The sequence below is a fragment of the Rattus rattus genome, chromosome 6, assembly GCF_011064425.1.
Source record: "Rattus rattus isolate New Zealand chromosome 6, Rrattus_CSIRO_v1, whole genome shotgun sequence".
In the NCBI taxonomy this organism is placed as follows: Eukaryota; Metazoa; Chordata; class Mammalia; order Rodentia; family Muridae; genus Rattus; species Rattus rattus.
The window spans coordinates 110657797-110671809 of NC_046159.1; the positions used below are offsets into that span (position 1 = coordinate 110657797).

The 14013-nt window shown below is 51.5% G+C and overlaps 1 protein-coding gene across 1 annotated transcript in view; it reads right to left on the reverse strand.

Moving 5' to 3' along the window:
* Nucleotides 1-4326: 4326 nt before the first annotated feature.
* Snd1 (staphylococcal nuclease and tudor domain containing 1) overlaps nt 4327-14013 on the reverse strand; it is a 396722-nt gene continuing 387035 nt past the window's right edge. Inside the window, exons 18-24 of the mRNA XM_032906855.1 lie at nt 12863-13004; nt 9772-9895; nt 8916-8985; nt 8043-8156; nt 6547-6750; nt 5021-5065; nt 4327-4908 (exon numbers count right to left, since the gene is read on the reverse strand). Coding sequence (XP_032762746.1) covers nt 4843-4908; nt 5021-5065; nt 6547-6750; nt 8043-8156; nt 8916-8985; nt 9772-9895; nt 12863-13004 — 765 coding nt within the window. The 3' untranslated portion in view covers nt 4327-4842. The remainder of the gene's footprint in view (nt 4909-5020; nt 5066-6546; nt 6751-8042; nt 8157-8915; nt 8986-9771; nt 9896-12862; nt 13005-14013) is intronic.

Consider the following 14013-nt stretch of genomic DNA (forward strand, 5'->3'; position numbering starts at 1 on the left):
ATTCCCACTTTCAGGGAAAACAAACTGCCATGAGTTTGCTGATGGCTGGCAGGGCGAACAGCTGTAGGGTTTTTTTTTTTTTGGTTCTTTTTTTTCCCGGAGCTGGGGACCGAACCCAGGGCCTTGCGCTTCCTAGGCAGCGCTCTACCACTGAGCTAAATCCCCAACCCCACAGCTGTAGTTTTACATGTGCTGGTCCCCACACGGCTCCACACAAGCTTCAGATGCTGTGAGCACGCTATGGATTGTTTGAGGGCTCTGGGTCTGCAGCAGGAAGAATCGCTTCCTTTGCAAACGGACAAGGGCACCCTGGCTTTCCCACCTGAGCCAGGACCCCAGCTCACCCTGAAGGTCTCCAGGGGTCAAGCTTGCTGAGATGGACATCCACCAAGGTGAGAGCCATGATGTGGAGAGAAATCACAGGCCTGGGGCCAGGAGAACTACTTTCTATTCCTGGGCCTGCCATTAATAAGCTGGGTGACCTTGGGTAAGTCACTTTGTCTCTTTTCTCATCTTATAAAATGAGTCTGGACAATGATAGCTAATGCTTGAACTTGAGAACTCATCAGAACCACAGAGGAAACATGTTAAAAGTAGACTCCCAGGCCCCAACTCCACACAGCTTGGGGCAGCGGTCCAGAGTGAAATGGATCAGTACAATATTTATATGATAATGAATCTTTAAAAAAAAAAAAAAACCGGAGCATCAGAAACGCTCGCCTGTGGTTAAAAACTCAACAGTGCTGCCCACCCCCTGCAGGGCTATTCACAGGCGACCACTTTTAATCATCTGTTTTTGATCTTCTGGGGGCTAGCGTCTTATTGCTAAATAATACGCCAGCTCTTGTTTCATTGACTTCAAACACTGCCCATTGTCGTCCTGTTCTGATAGACTTAGCTCCCTTGTGCCACCCCATTCCCAGTATAGTTCTGACACTATTTTGGGCAGCTGTATTTTAATGAGCACCCCAAGTGATTCTGATAGGGTGGGTCTGCCAGCCATGCTTTGAGAGGAAACTGCCCCGGGAGATTTTTCAGTAGATACTCATGTTCTCTCATGCATCTTAACTGCAGGCTTCTTCCAATCAACCCCCCCCGCCCCCTCCCTCTGGCAGTGCTGGGGTGTGAATCAGGCCTCTTCATGCTAGCTGAGCAGTGTACACCTGAGCTCTGATGGATCCTTTGCCCACCCCTGCATGTTCTACAAGGCTGGTTGTAGGCATCAGGCTGGTAAGCACATTGCTCTGGGGTTGGATGGGCTGTCCAAACTGTTCTGCTCCCCATTTTTATGAGGCGTCACGAGTCCTTCAGGTGCTAATGGTGAAATTTCTCCTTTAGGGACTGGTGTGGCTATGGTTCCAGCAGACTGCTGAGCTGTCTTCTTTGTAACAACCATTCGTGTGGTGTATTCAGAGAACTCAATGTAAATGGTGATATTTACATCACCTTCGTGGGTCTAAGACATAAGCAGTGAGCACCCAGGAATCTGTACAGTGGGAACCCTAAATCAGACGCCATAGCCAGGTGAAGCTGAAAGGTGAAGAGAACACAAAACAAAGCCATCCATGGGGCTGACTGGGAAGGAGCTCTTGATGGTCTCTATCGGGTCGAGTGTGTGCAGTTTGTGTAGTTTTGTTCGTGTTTTGAGCTATGCCCTGGTGAACTTTTCTGAATGTGTTCCTTCTGTACCTGCAGACCAGGGAAGAAGCAATACCAAGGAGCTCTCCGCCCATCCTCCCAACTCATGCATTTACACCAGCCTCTTCCTGGGACTGCTCAGGCAGGCAGGGAAGGCAGAAACAGCACCCTCGCTGGTGTGGTTTGGGGAGGAGGGGGAGGCTGAGGCTGAGGCTGAGGCTGACGGGAGCTGAAGCATGATGGATTTCAGAAGTCCGGCGTGGCACCCTGCATAGCAAAGCAGCCTGCTGGGTCAGGAAGGGGCTGGAAAAGAGACCCTAACATATTCCCTGTGAAGGATGACAGGACACCAGGGGACCAAGTCTACCAATGCCGTCTTCCCCCCCCACCAGCAGCCAAGCTGCCGGGTAGAGGGTAGTGTATGGGCCCCCAGCCCGCCTCCCCAGGCTGCTGGCCAACCTAGTGTAAATATTATTATACTCCCACGCATCTGAAGGACGTTAATTATTAAAACACATGCCACCCAGGGTAGTGCACTGTAATTAGGTTCAAATTAAATTAGCATCCTCTTGTAATTAGGACATCAATAACCACTCTTGAGGCTCCAGCCCTCTAGCCCCTCCCTAATGCTTCCCAACATGGACTAATGCAAGAAAAGGGGTCCATTTGACTAACTCTCCCCAGGATGTAGAAATAATCAAGCCAATAAATAAAGGGAGGCAGCTGGTGAGGCCTTCCCTTCACTGCCTGCCTTCTCTGCTGGCCCTGCATGTAGTAGAGAGGAAGATGATGTCACCGAGAAGGGGCTTCAGGTACCAGGATCTCCCTGTCAGTCATTAACAGAAGCAGAGCTGAGCAAACCCTTCCTTGTCTGTCAGACCGACTTTCTCTTCTCCCCATGGGGAGTTTGTCTAGCCACCTGAGCTGGGCGCTTAGACCCTTGAAATCTTATTCGGTTTTCTTCTTGTACAGTACTGGCTGCCTCCTTGCCTAGCCTGCAGGCCCTGGAGGACCCCAAAATAGCCCTGACACTTTGCTGGACCCAATGCTGTGCTAAGTGTTTTCTAGGTATTAATCTATCTAGCAGAGGCAAGAAAGGAATGAACAATTGGGGGTGAAACTGGAAAAGCATGGGGAAAGGACATAATCCAAGGTTCCAAACCCAAGGAACAAGTCTAAAAGTCTGGGCACTGTGGGGCTCGCCTGCAAGTGGACCAGCACAGACCGAGACAGAGCAGGCCAGCGCATTCGCACACGAGTGTCTCCTTCAATTCTGTACCCAATCCTAGGGCTCCTTGGCAGCTCAACAGATGTGGGGGAGAGAGACTCAGCAGGCTGGAGCCTACAGCAGAGGCTGCCTACCTGGTGACTGCCCTGACCTTTGTCTAAACTAGCCTTGGAAGAGAAAGGAAATAAGAAGTGGAAAGGCTCAGGCATGATTTCATCTGGAAAACCATGGAAGGCTTATCCTTGGGTGCAGACGTAACCAAGGCAACTGTTCCAACAGGGAGATGATTTCAGACCCTTTGCAGAGTGGGCTGGCATCTTGCCCCTCTGCCGATTGCGCTCATTGTGAGTGCACAGCGCCCTGCCTTGAAGCCTCCCTCAGAGCACCGTGGAGGGTAAAGAAATGAGCTGGACATTCTCTTCTCTATGGACCAAAGCAACATGAAGCCATAGTAAAAGCACAACTGCCTACTGGGGGTGACAGGGTCGCCTAAGTCGCCGTCACTCTGAGGATCTGGTGAAGACCCTAAGGGCAGCGCAGAGTCCTGGAGATGCAGTTCTCGTCTGTAGAGCGTCTGTGACGAGCACAGGTACGAGTTCTGAGCAACCCTGTGGGCAGGGCCACATGCATGAGAGGGGTGGCCTGAGTCCAGGCTCTTCGTCCACCCTCAGAATTGCCTGCAAGTGATGGGCTTTTCATTGCCACTGCATGGCTGCTCCAGGCCTTCCCTGCCCACAGTTATGGACCACAAACGGTTCTACGTGGCTCAGCCTTAAAGAGTCTGAGAAGACTTATGAGAATAAGAGCTAGCTCACAGCAACAGTCTTCCAGAGCAAGAGCTAGCTCACTGCAAAAGGCCTTCTTCACTAGATCTGGGATCCCTCTCAGAGATGCCTGCTATTTCAGCCCACCCACCCACCCACCCATCCATCCACCCACTCACCCACCCATCATGGTGTTGAGGATTGAACGTAGGGCCCCATGCATGGTAGTCAAGCAACAGTATCATTAAGGTATAGGCCTGGCCATCTTTAAACTTTTTTTTTTTTTTTTGAGACAGGACAGGTCTAAATTGCTCAGATTGATCTTGAACATGATGTAGTCCAGGCTGGCTTTAAATTAATGATTTTCCTGCCTCAGCCTCCTGAAGTCAGGGTATATCCTGAAGGGACCAGCTTACTGGTAATCCAATGTGAGCCCACAGTAGGAACTGGGAGAGTCCTCACTGGAATTCTTTGGAGCCCTTGCTGGGACCATGCTGTGGATGAGCCTGAGGGACACTGAGCACTGCAGGTCATGTACCTCTGAAGCAGAGGTCTTGGAGGACAGTCACATGCAGCGAGTTGAAGGGCATGTCTACTCTACTGCAGGATGGCAGCCTGCTTTCAGGGTCTGTCTTCAGCTTCCCTCTGGCTGGGGCCAAGAACCCAGCGTTCTAGCTTTACCATGACAGTAAGGGCTGCAGACAGCAGGTACTATTTTATTGGGTCTCAAAAGCTTTAAATACAGAACAGGCTGGTGTGGGGGCAGATATGGGCACACTGGAATTTGAGAACGGATGTATCAGAAGTCACATAATCAACACTTGGACAGAGCTTGGGAAGAAGGGTGGTCTGGGGGAGAGGTGGGTGCCAGCTGACAGCTGCCTCTGTGTCACGATTATACCCTTCACTAACACACAGTCTTTCATGGTTCTTTCCTGATTTGAAGACAATTAAAAAAAAGCACCCCCCCCCCAAATAAAAATACAAAATCATCTGGGAGAGACTGGACGGCAGTACCACTGTGGGGGTCTGCCCCAGCAAGCCTTGGGCTCTCCACCCCAGCTCCAATGCTACCCGCGACAGAGGAGGTTTCTGTCTGAAGCAAGCTGGACCCAATCTATACTCCCCCGACCAGGTCTGGAGTTGAAAACAGCTTCCTGGCAGAGGGAGAAGGTCTGGCATCAGCGGTGCTGGGGGCCAGGCAAGTTCTCCTTAGCGACTGTAGCCAAACTCATCAGCATCGTCAGCTCGGAAGTCGCCATAGCGCCACAGGTTCAGCTGTGAGAGAGGGAGATACAACATGGCTCTTCAGGGATGTGTGACCCAATGGAAGCCACAAGGCCACACCTCTCAAACTCAGTACCTCCAAGACCCCCAGGCAAGAACTCACCCTGGCACTCTTGGCTGATTCCTGGGCATTCAGGTATTCTGTGATCTGAGGGACATAAGAAAATGGGGAGTGGTCAAGATGGAGGAGTTCTGGAATGAGCAACCAAAAGGTGCTGCTGCAGGTCAGTGGCCCTAGGAGTCTAGTACTTAAAGCAAACTGCAGGGTGTATAGGCACATGCCCTCTGGGATTGCTCAACTTTGAATGGGCTAGTCCATGTGCTCGAAGGCTCTTCTTTTCATGTCCCCCACCCCCCACCCCCTGCTTATTCCACCCCTCAACTCTCTGAGAAAACAGTACCTCCTTCGTGCCAAGCACAATGGCGTCCATTTAAAAGCAAGCATTCTGTTCCTGATCCTCTGGACTAGACTTCCATTTCCTCCTTTCTACCACGGTTAACATCTTGTGACATTTTATTTAACTTATGTTCACTGTCTCATGCTGGAATCTAAGTTCTACAAGGTAGGGATAGGGTTTGTCTATTTTCATTATAGATAGTAGGCAAAGGAATTCTGGGTGTCAGAGACATTATAAACAGCTACATGTGAGGGCATTACAGTAGCCAAAACCTCTGACCCACACACCAACAAAACACCACGTGGACCTATGGGGTGGGGAATAGAGGCCAGGCAAAAGACGGGCCTGGAAAGGGGAGCAATGAGCTGAGTCAGACATGAAAAATGCAAAAGCTGGTACTGACACACCGTGTTTTTCAGTGGGGAAGAAGTGGGAGCTCCCTGCTTGTTGTCTGTCAGCTCCAGCCTGAGAGCTATGGAGCTGAGCATCCTCAGGCTGTCTCTAGAGTGTTCATAGATTTGCCTCAGTTGGGAGGTTGGCTGGCCTTCAATGGGGCCATGCTAATGCTTATAGGAGGCTAGTAGACACTCGTGGTGCCACATGGAGGCACTGCAGACGAGTCAGAATCCACAGAGGAGGCAACGGAGGGAAAGAGCAAGAGGAACTGACTATGGTCAACTCCAGAGGGTAGCTAATAGTCTCATGAGTCTAAGGCCCAGTTCTCAGGATGAACCCCATCTCATCAATGGGGGGTTCCCAGTAACCTGGGTCCTGGGGCTTTCCAAGTAGGCTGGAGGAGCCTTGTGGTACAGTCTTTTGGAACATTTATAGCTACCACATGGCATGGGTGGTCCCGGGTAATAGGACTTAGAGAATGTATGTTACCAAAAAGGACTGGGAAGGAGACAGCTTTGACCCTCTGCATCACCCCTGGCAGAGCTCTCTAGCTGTCGACTGGGGCACAAACAGAGGGAAACTTCCTGCTCTAGTTTGCAGCTGCATTCTCAGCCAAACCCGCAGCCAATTAATTTGTGCTTTAATTAGATTTTTTTTAAAAACCCAACAAACCCAAATCCATTATCTTTCCCCAGCAGGACCAGGAGGCTGGTGGATTCTCCGCTTCCTCACTGGCTCTTGGTGTAGTCCCCAGTCCCTCTCTCTGATACTGTTGATGGCGCAGGTATGTGCTAAGGGCCTGCTTCCAGGATGGAGCCCCCTCCAAATCACATACCACTTTCTGGAACTGCTTCTCCTTCCGAACTTCCACCATGACGAGTCCCTCCTTCACCAGGCCCAGCCCCACATCGCCTTTGGAATCCGCAAACTGCAGAGTGACGTGGGGGCAGCTGGCACTCAGGTGCTCCACATTGAGCAGGCACTGAGTGTTTTGGATGTCCCGCACCACACTGTCCACAGCATCTGTGCGAGCGTCCTCCTGGACAGGGATGCAGCCATGTTACTGAGGGGGACGGGTGAAGGTCAAACAGCTACCTGGGTCTCGAGGCCTATCCTTTGATCTCTAGTAGGCCCAAGACATCTCCCCTGTGGTCTATGAGTGACAAACAGGTCCTGGACATGAAGAAACTCTTCCTCTACCCAAACCAACTGCACAGAAACCATTCTTCTATCCAGCTTTTGGGTATTCACTCACCTGGCTTGTTTCTGAGGAAAAGTGGCTTTTCTCTGCCCCAAACTGCGCTAACGACTGTTGCCCTGGCCAACTCTAAACAAACCTCTACCGTCTGGCTCCCGCACGCTGACCCTAGCAGACCCGTGTCTTTACTGTGGCATCCTGGACTGTCATCACATGGCTCCACGACTCACACATGCTCCCCCAGCTCCCCGTGCCTTCTGTGGTCTGTTTTCTCCTTGGCACGGCTTTGTGAGGAGTAGGAAGTCAGGTGATGACTCCTACCTTTCCACTGGCATCTGGTATCCTGCTGCTTGGGCAGCTTTACACATGCTGCTCCTACACCTTTGCTCTGAGCACCAGGTGCCTCCTTGAAGCTAAAGCCTCAGCCTCCTTGCCAGAGCTCTAGGTTTTCTTTCTCTTCTATGCTGGACCCTGTGTAGCCCTGTGGAGATCCTCCAAGCCCAAAGTGTTCCTCCTTTCCCTTGGCCAAGAACAATACATGGATGTGTGTCAGGGATTCAGTGGCATCATAGCTTCCTCTGCTTTGTCCTACCTCTCTGATATTATCATGTGTCTGAGACCGGTCCTCTCCTGTCCTCCCCCTAGCCCTCCAAAGGGGCCTGGATTGGCTGCCCTTATCTCTAGCCATCTCTAACGGCTCCTTCCACTTACAAAGCTATCAGAAACAGATCTGACCACGTCATACTTCCCTCCCTGCCTAAGGTACAGAGAATAGACTCTTGTCAGGACAGACAAGACCACAATGTCTAGGCCCTAAACTACCTTTCTCTTCTCACTTGCCACTGCCTGCTACTCACTAGGATCCAGCTGTGGGGATGGAGTCTATTCCAGTGCACCCAACTCCTCAGGCCTATCTACTGTTCAAGAACTAAGGAAACTGCTATCATGCCATCTTGTCTGCGGTATCTTCATTCAATTTCCAGGGTAAAAGCTAACCACTCCTAGCTCCTGATCTTATCAACGACACCAGACAATGCAACCCATTTCCATCTTCTCCTGCCAGGCAGTGAGGGATGCGGCAATGGCTATGTCAACAGTCAGTCCTCTCTGAAGAGGACGGTGTCTGTACTCACATCTTGGGGCACCTGGATGAAGGCGAAGGCATACTCTGTGGCTTGAGCTGGCAACACGCGAGTGCTGAAGGCAGGTGGTAGGGCACCCAGGCGGGTGGATGGCAGGATCTCTCTCTAGAGAGGAAGCACCAAGACAATATCACACTTAGAAATGATGTCCCGTTGCTTCAAGTATAACCCTCTGTCTCTGTATCAGGCTGCTGGACAATTTTACTCTGGGTCTCTCTAGTTTACTCCTTGGCTCAGTTCCACTTTGCTAGTCTCAGAGGCTTCTCTAGTTGGTAAAACCAACTGCTTGTGGGCCCTACATTGGCATACTCGGAGGCCCCCACTAGTTAAGATAGTCATGCAGATACCTGGGCTTGTCTCATCATTCCTCCTCCCCTCTAGTGCCCTTCTCTCTGCCACATGGGCTCCCTTCTAGTACTCTGTAGGGCAGGGTGCTCGCATCAAGAAGGATCTTGGCAATTTGGGCATGCTTATGGTCTGGCCCCGGTAGGAGAGTCACTCAGCCTGGCAATACCTCTTTACTGTATGCTCCCAAGTAAGTAACAGATGAGGGCATGGTCCTAGCTCTGGACTTTCTGCTAGCAGATTCTCATATCTATCCCTGAGCAGTGAAAGGACAGTAGAAAGCCATTGCCACACCCCGGAGCATCAAGTCCCTCAAGATCTGTCAGTGTTTGCAGGCCTCTGGCTATACTTAGCTGTGCTTTCTAGTTGTTTAGGGGCCTGGCCTGTTTTACGAAGAGTAGAGGTGACCCGTGTATGTATCTCATCAGAAAGCTTTTGAGAGATGGACTTGACGAAGGGAACTACTGTGCCTGATAGTCCCTACCGTGCCTGCTTTCCACCCTGGTCCCCAGCACTCACATTGCCATAGTCGATGTAGAAGACATGCACTTTGGCAGGGGACTCCACTTTTTCTACCCGGGCGCGGTACCTGCAAAGGCATCAAGGTCAGAGCTCGTAAGATGGCGCCATGAACTTGATCTCCCTGGGGACCCAGCATTTCCTGCCCAGGGTCTCTGCAGAGGACAGTTTTCAGACCGGGGAAGCCCAGCCTCAGGGAGCTGTGGACAGCCTCTATGGGAGCTGGAGAGGAGCAGAGGAGGAAGGAGGGGAGCATGTGGAGCAGATTAATATGTCCTTGGGGCATAAAGCAACAAGAGTAATGAGTAGACTGATGTCTGCTGTCTAAACCCAGCACACTAAACAGCAGTTGTAATTAGCCAGCAGATCTGTCTGGGAGGCCTTACAGGGAACACATCCAAGTCACTCTGTCACCCTGGGAAGGCCATGGGCTCTACCCTTGGTAAACCATACATGAGTGACCTTCCGGCCTAGAAGCACAACTGCTTGTATCCCAGACAGCAGAGGTGGAGGGCGGGTGGGCTGGTCTGTGCTCACTGTGAACACACCTCCAACTGACTTCTGACATCATTCTTCCTGTGAGGGTTGGAAGGTATCAGCTGCCAGCATTACTATGCTGGTGTCCTCAGGGGAGAGGGAGTGACACTGCTTTATCCTGCCACCTCTGGAGGCTGGTTAGATGACAGCGCCCACCCCCAACAGAGGAGAGGTACCTTGAAGATCTGGCAGAGGCTGTTACCAACAACCTCACAGAAAGTGGATGCTTATGTGAACGTCTGCCATTTATAGGCCTGTGCCCCAGGATATTTCTCCATCCTACAGAAGCCCCGTTGCCCTGCTGGTCCAAGTGGCTCACCATTCTCCATCTACAAATTTGGCAATGCAGAACTCTCCCCGGCGCGGGGCATAGGCACCCTCAACAGGAGGGTGGCTGGAGATGTCACTGCGCATGTTCTCCATCAGTTTTTCCAGCTGGGTGCCTGCAGGAACAAGAGGACAGTAGGACTTGGGAGCCTCACTCCTGGTGAACCCCGGGAATGAGCACTGGCTACCTCTGCTCATGCACTGGAGTCCTCTGTGGCTCTCACTTTAGAGGCTTCATGACAGCCATATTCAAAAGCAAACTTGGTGGTTGCTAATCCCAGGGGTCTTGCATGCACTGTACTGGCCATGTTCTAATGTGCTGGCCACGGCTAAAGGAGCCCTGGGGAATTGCGTGGGCCTTTCTCTTTCAAGTACTAGGGATGGAACACAGGGCCTGTGCATGCTAGGGAACAGCCCTACTACTGAGCTACATTTCTTGTGGCTGGGTCTTGACTAAGGAGGTAGGAAGGAAAACAGACTCTGAGCAAGGCAAAAGAGCTTCTAGAATAAGCGCTGGGACTATGGACCCCATGATTAGTAGGGAGCCACTCTGGGAGCCCAATGACTCCTGGGGGCAAAAGGATGGATCACTTACAACCACAGACAGGAAAGGACCTTAGAGTCAGAGCCTGGGAAGATGGTGGGTAATTCTCTGAGTGGCGCCCAGAGGCTCTGCCTACTCACAGGCACTCTGACCCCTGTCACCCTGTGAAATTCATACGGAACAGCACTTCCAATGCTCCCAGGCTAGGTTCCCCTCCTCTACCTCTTCTCAGCAGGGAACAGTGCACCACTTTCCTGCCTGATCTCCCTGGCTGATGGTCGCAGCCCGTGTTGCTTACCTATGGCTACATGACCAGCTTTGGCAGTGCCTGGTCTCATTTTCCTTCTCTGGCTCCCTCCTGCAGTGCCTCCCCCAGCCCAACTTGGCTGGGGATCAGCTCCCTGTGGCCTGTCCTTTTCTGGCCCAGATGCTGCTAGTTCAGCCTCACAGCTCTTTGCTCTCCTCTGCCTCATAGGTGAGAACAGGGCTGGTGATATGTAGTCTAAGTGTGGCATTCCTCTTTCCCTTCAGGGCTGAGGCCACACTGTAACAGGTGCAGAATACATGTTTATTATGGTTAAATTTGCCACCATCCACTGTATAAGTTCCCTGTCTGTGTTTATGTTTCTGCCATTACTCTGTGAGCGCCTTCAGGGCACAGACCACAGCTAACTTGATTGTTTACTTGCACAGGCCTGGTGGGATCCCTAGTGCATGCAGGGTGCTTAATAATTCAACCATCCTGAAATGATCTCTGCATATGCAACACATGTTGTCTTCCTGGGCTGCTGTGCACCCACAGTCCTGGCACTCATTCAATTGAGCGGCGAGGCCTCTGGGCTCCTCCAGAGTGCTCCTTGCCCACAGATACCCAAGCTCCAGGCACTGGGAAGCAGTCTTTACACTGACAGGTGCTCCTGAATTTGGTCTACTTTTAGTTTATTGGATTTTCAGGTTCCCAGGCAACAGCAAGAAACAGACTCATGCCTCCTGCCAGCAGCAGCCTCCTGGAGGTCCTTATAGAGGGTCTGATTGGTCACTTGCATTTAATGTTTTTATGAGATCCCTTGTGAATATGGTCTTTAATAGAAAGGGGGCACTGTGAGAGGATGTGCCTTGAAGAATCCCAAAGGTTCAGAGAAGGAGGTTATAGACCCTGGGCTTATTTTCAGGGATTGAACAGAGCCACCTGAGAGTTGAGCATCCTCCCTGGTATTTACTCCTTCCAGAAGACAATGACAGCATTCTAGGAATGCTAGCTTTCTCTGGGCCTTTTTCTTTCCTACCTCTGTCCTGGACACCACTCTCTCTGAGTATCTTGGCTTTCTAGAGCAGCCAGAGATAGCCTGACAGGGTTCTCTGAAGAGGGAGTCAAGCAGGAAATTTGTACCCTTAAGCTCTGCCTCTGAACGCAGTGAGGCCAGTTAAGGAGGTCCTTCCTAGGAGGGGCCTGTGGGTGGCTCTTGTCCCTGGGCAGAGACTGCTTAGAGTTCCTCCCTCAGGCTCTCCAATGGCCATTTTAGCTCTTCCTCTGCTCACTCATAGACCTAATTTCTACTTAGACTCCTTTCCCATCAGGCAGCCCAGTCCTGAAAGCTGGCTGCCCTCAGGAGAAGAGAATCCCCGAGGCTTATCAGCCTCCCCTCCTTCCTCCACCTTCTCTCTAGCACAGCCAGCACAGGCTGAGGAAGAGAGTCTTCCTTGGTGAAATGACAGCACCACAAAAGCAGCTGCTGGAGAAATATCACTAGAGGGGAAGTAGTTGAGACAGGCTGTTGGCAACTTGGAGTAGGTTTGTGGGTAGGACTGAGGAACCCAGGCAAAAACCATACCCTGCCATTCCTGGGGCTGCCCATATCTGCACCCCAGGATTTGGCTCCTTGGACCCAAAGGTAGCTGTAAGAGCATGTTCCTTTCCTCCCAACAAAACTGCTCCTTGCCCAGAGCAGAATTTAGAGAAGGGAGGTCGGTGGACGTGGCTGCCGCTAAAATGGTCTCTACTGAGGTGTCTGTGTTGGGGGTGGTGGACTGAGGACAGGAGAAAGGAGAGGGTCCCTCATAAAGACTCCCAGGGGATAGCTTCCCCTAGAGCCTGCTTGTTGCCATGGAAACTGGCCACTACAATTGTATACTAACTAACCTCTGTAGGCAAAAACCCCTCAAAGAGAGGACAAGCTTACACCCTGTGGTCCTCTGTAAGAAGAGGGCTCCCTGACCACATCAGACAATCTGCTCCATGATTCCTGACACATTCAGGCAACAAATCCTCATGCCCAGCCCTGACAGGGGTGTCTGGGAGGAAAAGCATTACCTAAGAGTCTCAGAGAACCACCCAGATGAATCTATAATGCCACATGTCCTCAGAGGACCTGCTTGGCCTGCCACATGTCCACTCCAGGGCTCACTTGTGGGTTCCTGAAGTGACCCATAGGCCCAGTGAGATGGGAGGTAGGGGCAGCAGCAGTTTTAAGTTCCTTCGGGGAACTCTGGGGCCCATCCCCATCCTGGATCTGTGAGGCAGCAGTTCACAGGCACTCACCAGTCTCCACATCTTGCACATAGAAGTGCAGGTCATCTGTGATCTCGGTCACAAACACTGGCTTGTAGCTGGCCGAGCGTTCCTTCTCTTCCAGTACAGGCATTACCTCCTCCACAGGCCGCTCCTCATAGTGGGCCCAGACCTGGGGTGTGGGAGTGAAGAAAAGGTAGCTGAGAAGGACATCAGTGAGGATACCAACCAGGGGCTTGGGATAGATAGATAAGTTTGGGGTCACTACAGAGCTGATTCTGAGCAGGAAAGGTTTAGAGGGTCATGATTCTGACAGATACCAAACTGGAAGCTTATTTAAAAACAGACTTATTAAATTAGAATCAAACTGAGTTCCAGGTGATCCTCAAGAGTAGCGTGCAAAGATCCCATCAGTGAGCTACCTTGGCTGGGCCAAGGTACCTACGTACTCCCTATAGTTTCAAATCTCCCTTCCCATAGTGCTCTGCAAGATCACTCTGCAGGTCACTCCTATGACCATCCTGTCCCTGAGACGCTCTAAGATGCAGCTGGGGAAGGGGGACTTGACTCTGTTGCAGAACTGTTTCTCCTGTGCTCTGGACTCCTCACCTCCAGCAGGTTGCTCTGACCTCAGCGCAGAGGCTGGGCCACCCCTCTCCACCTTCCCTCTCTTCCTTTCCCAAGCCCTGTGCCAGAGCTGCAGCGGCTCAGAAGCTGATTCAACGTGACAGCGTGTCAAGTCCAATCCTGCGGCCAGGAGATTAGCCAAGTAGTGAGGCCTGTCAGAGCAGGGAGGGAGGTGGCTCTCCAGCCGAGCAGCAGGAAGTAGATAGGAAGTCAGGAGACAGGGCCACACATGGCATCATGAAGACATGTACAGAGGAAGAGGAAGATATCAGAGAAACCTTCTAAACATTCTCAAGTATTGATTTAGTTGAGCCTCACAACAACCTTTTGAATGAGTATAGCACTACTCCTTTTTTGCAAATGGGGAAACTGAGGCACACCGGTATGCAGTAGGCCCTTGGTGATGGTTGGGTGTCTGGGGGCAACAAGTAGCACAGGGCTCTGGGAAAAGCTTAGAAGGTGTGCACCTTTGCCCTTTATCTTGTGTTTGACTTTAACAAGTGAGCTCTGGGTCTACTTCCTTTGATTAGAACATTTATGGTCACTGACATCCT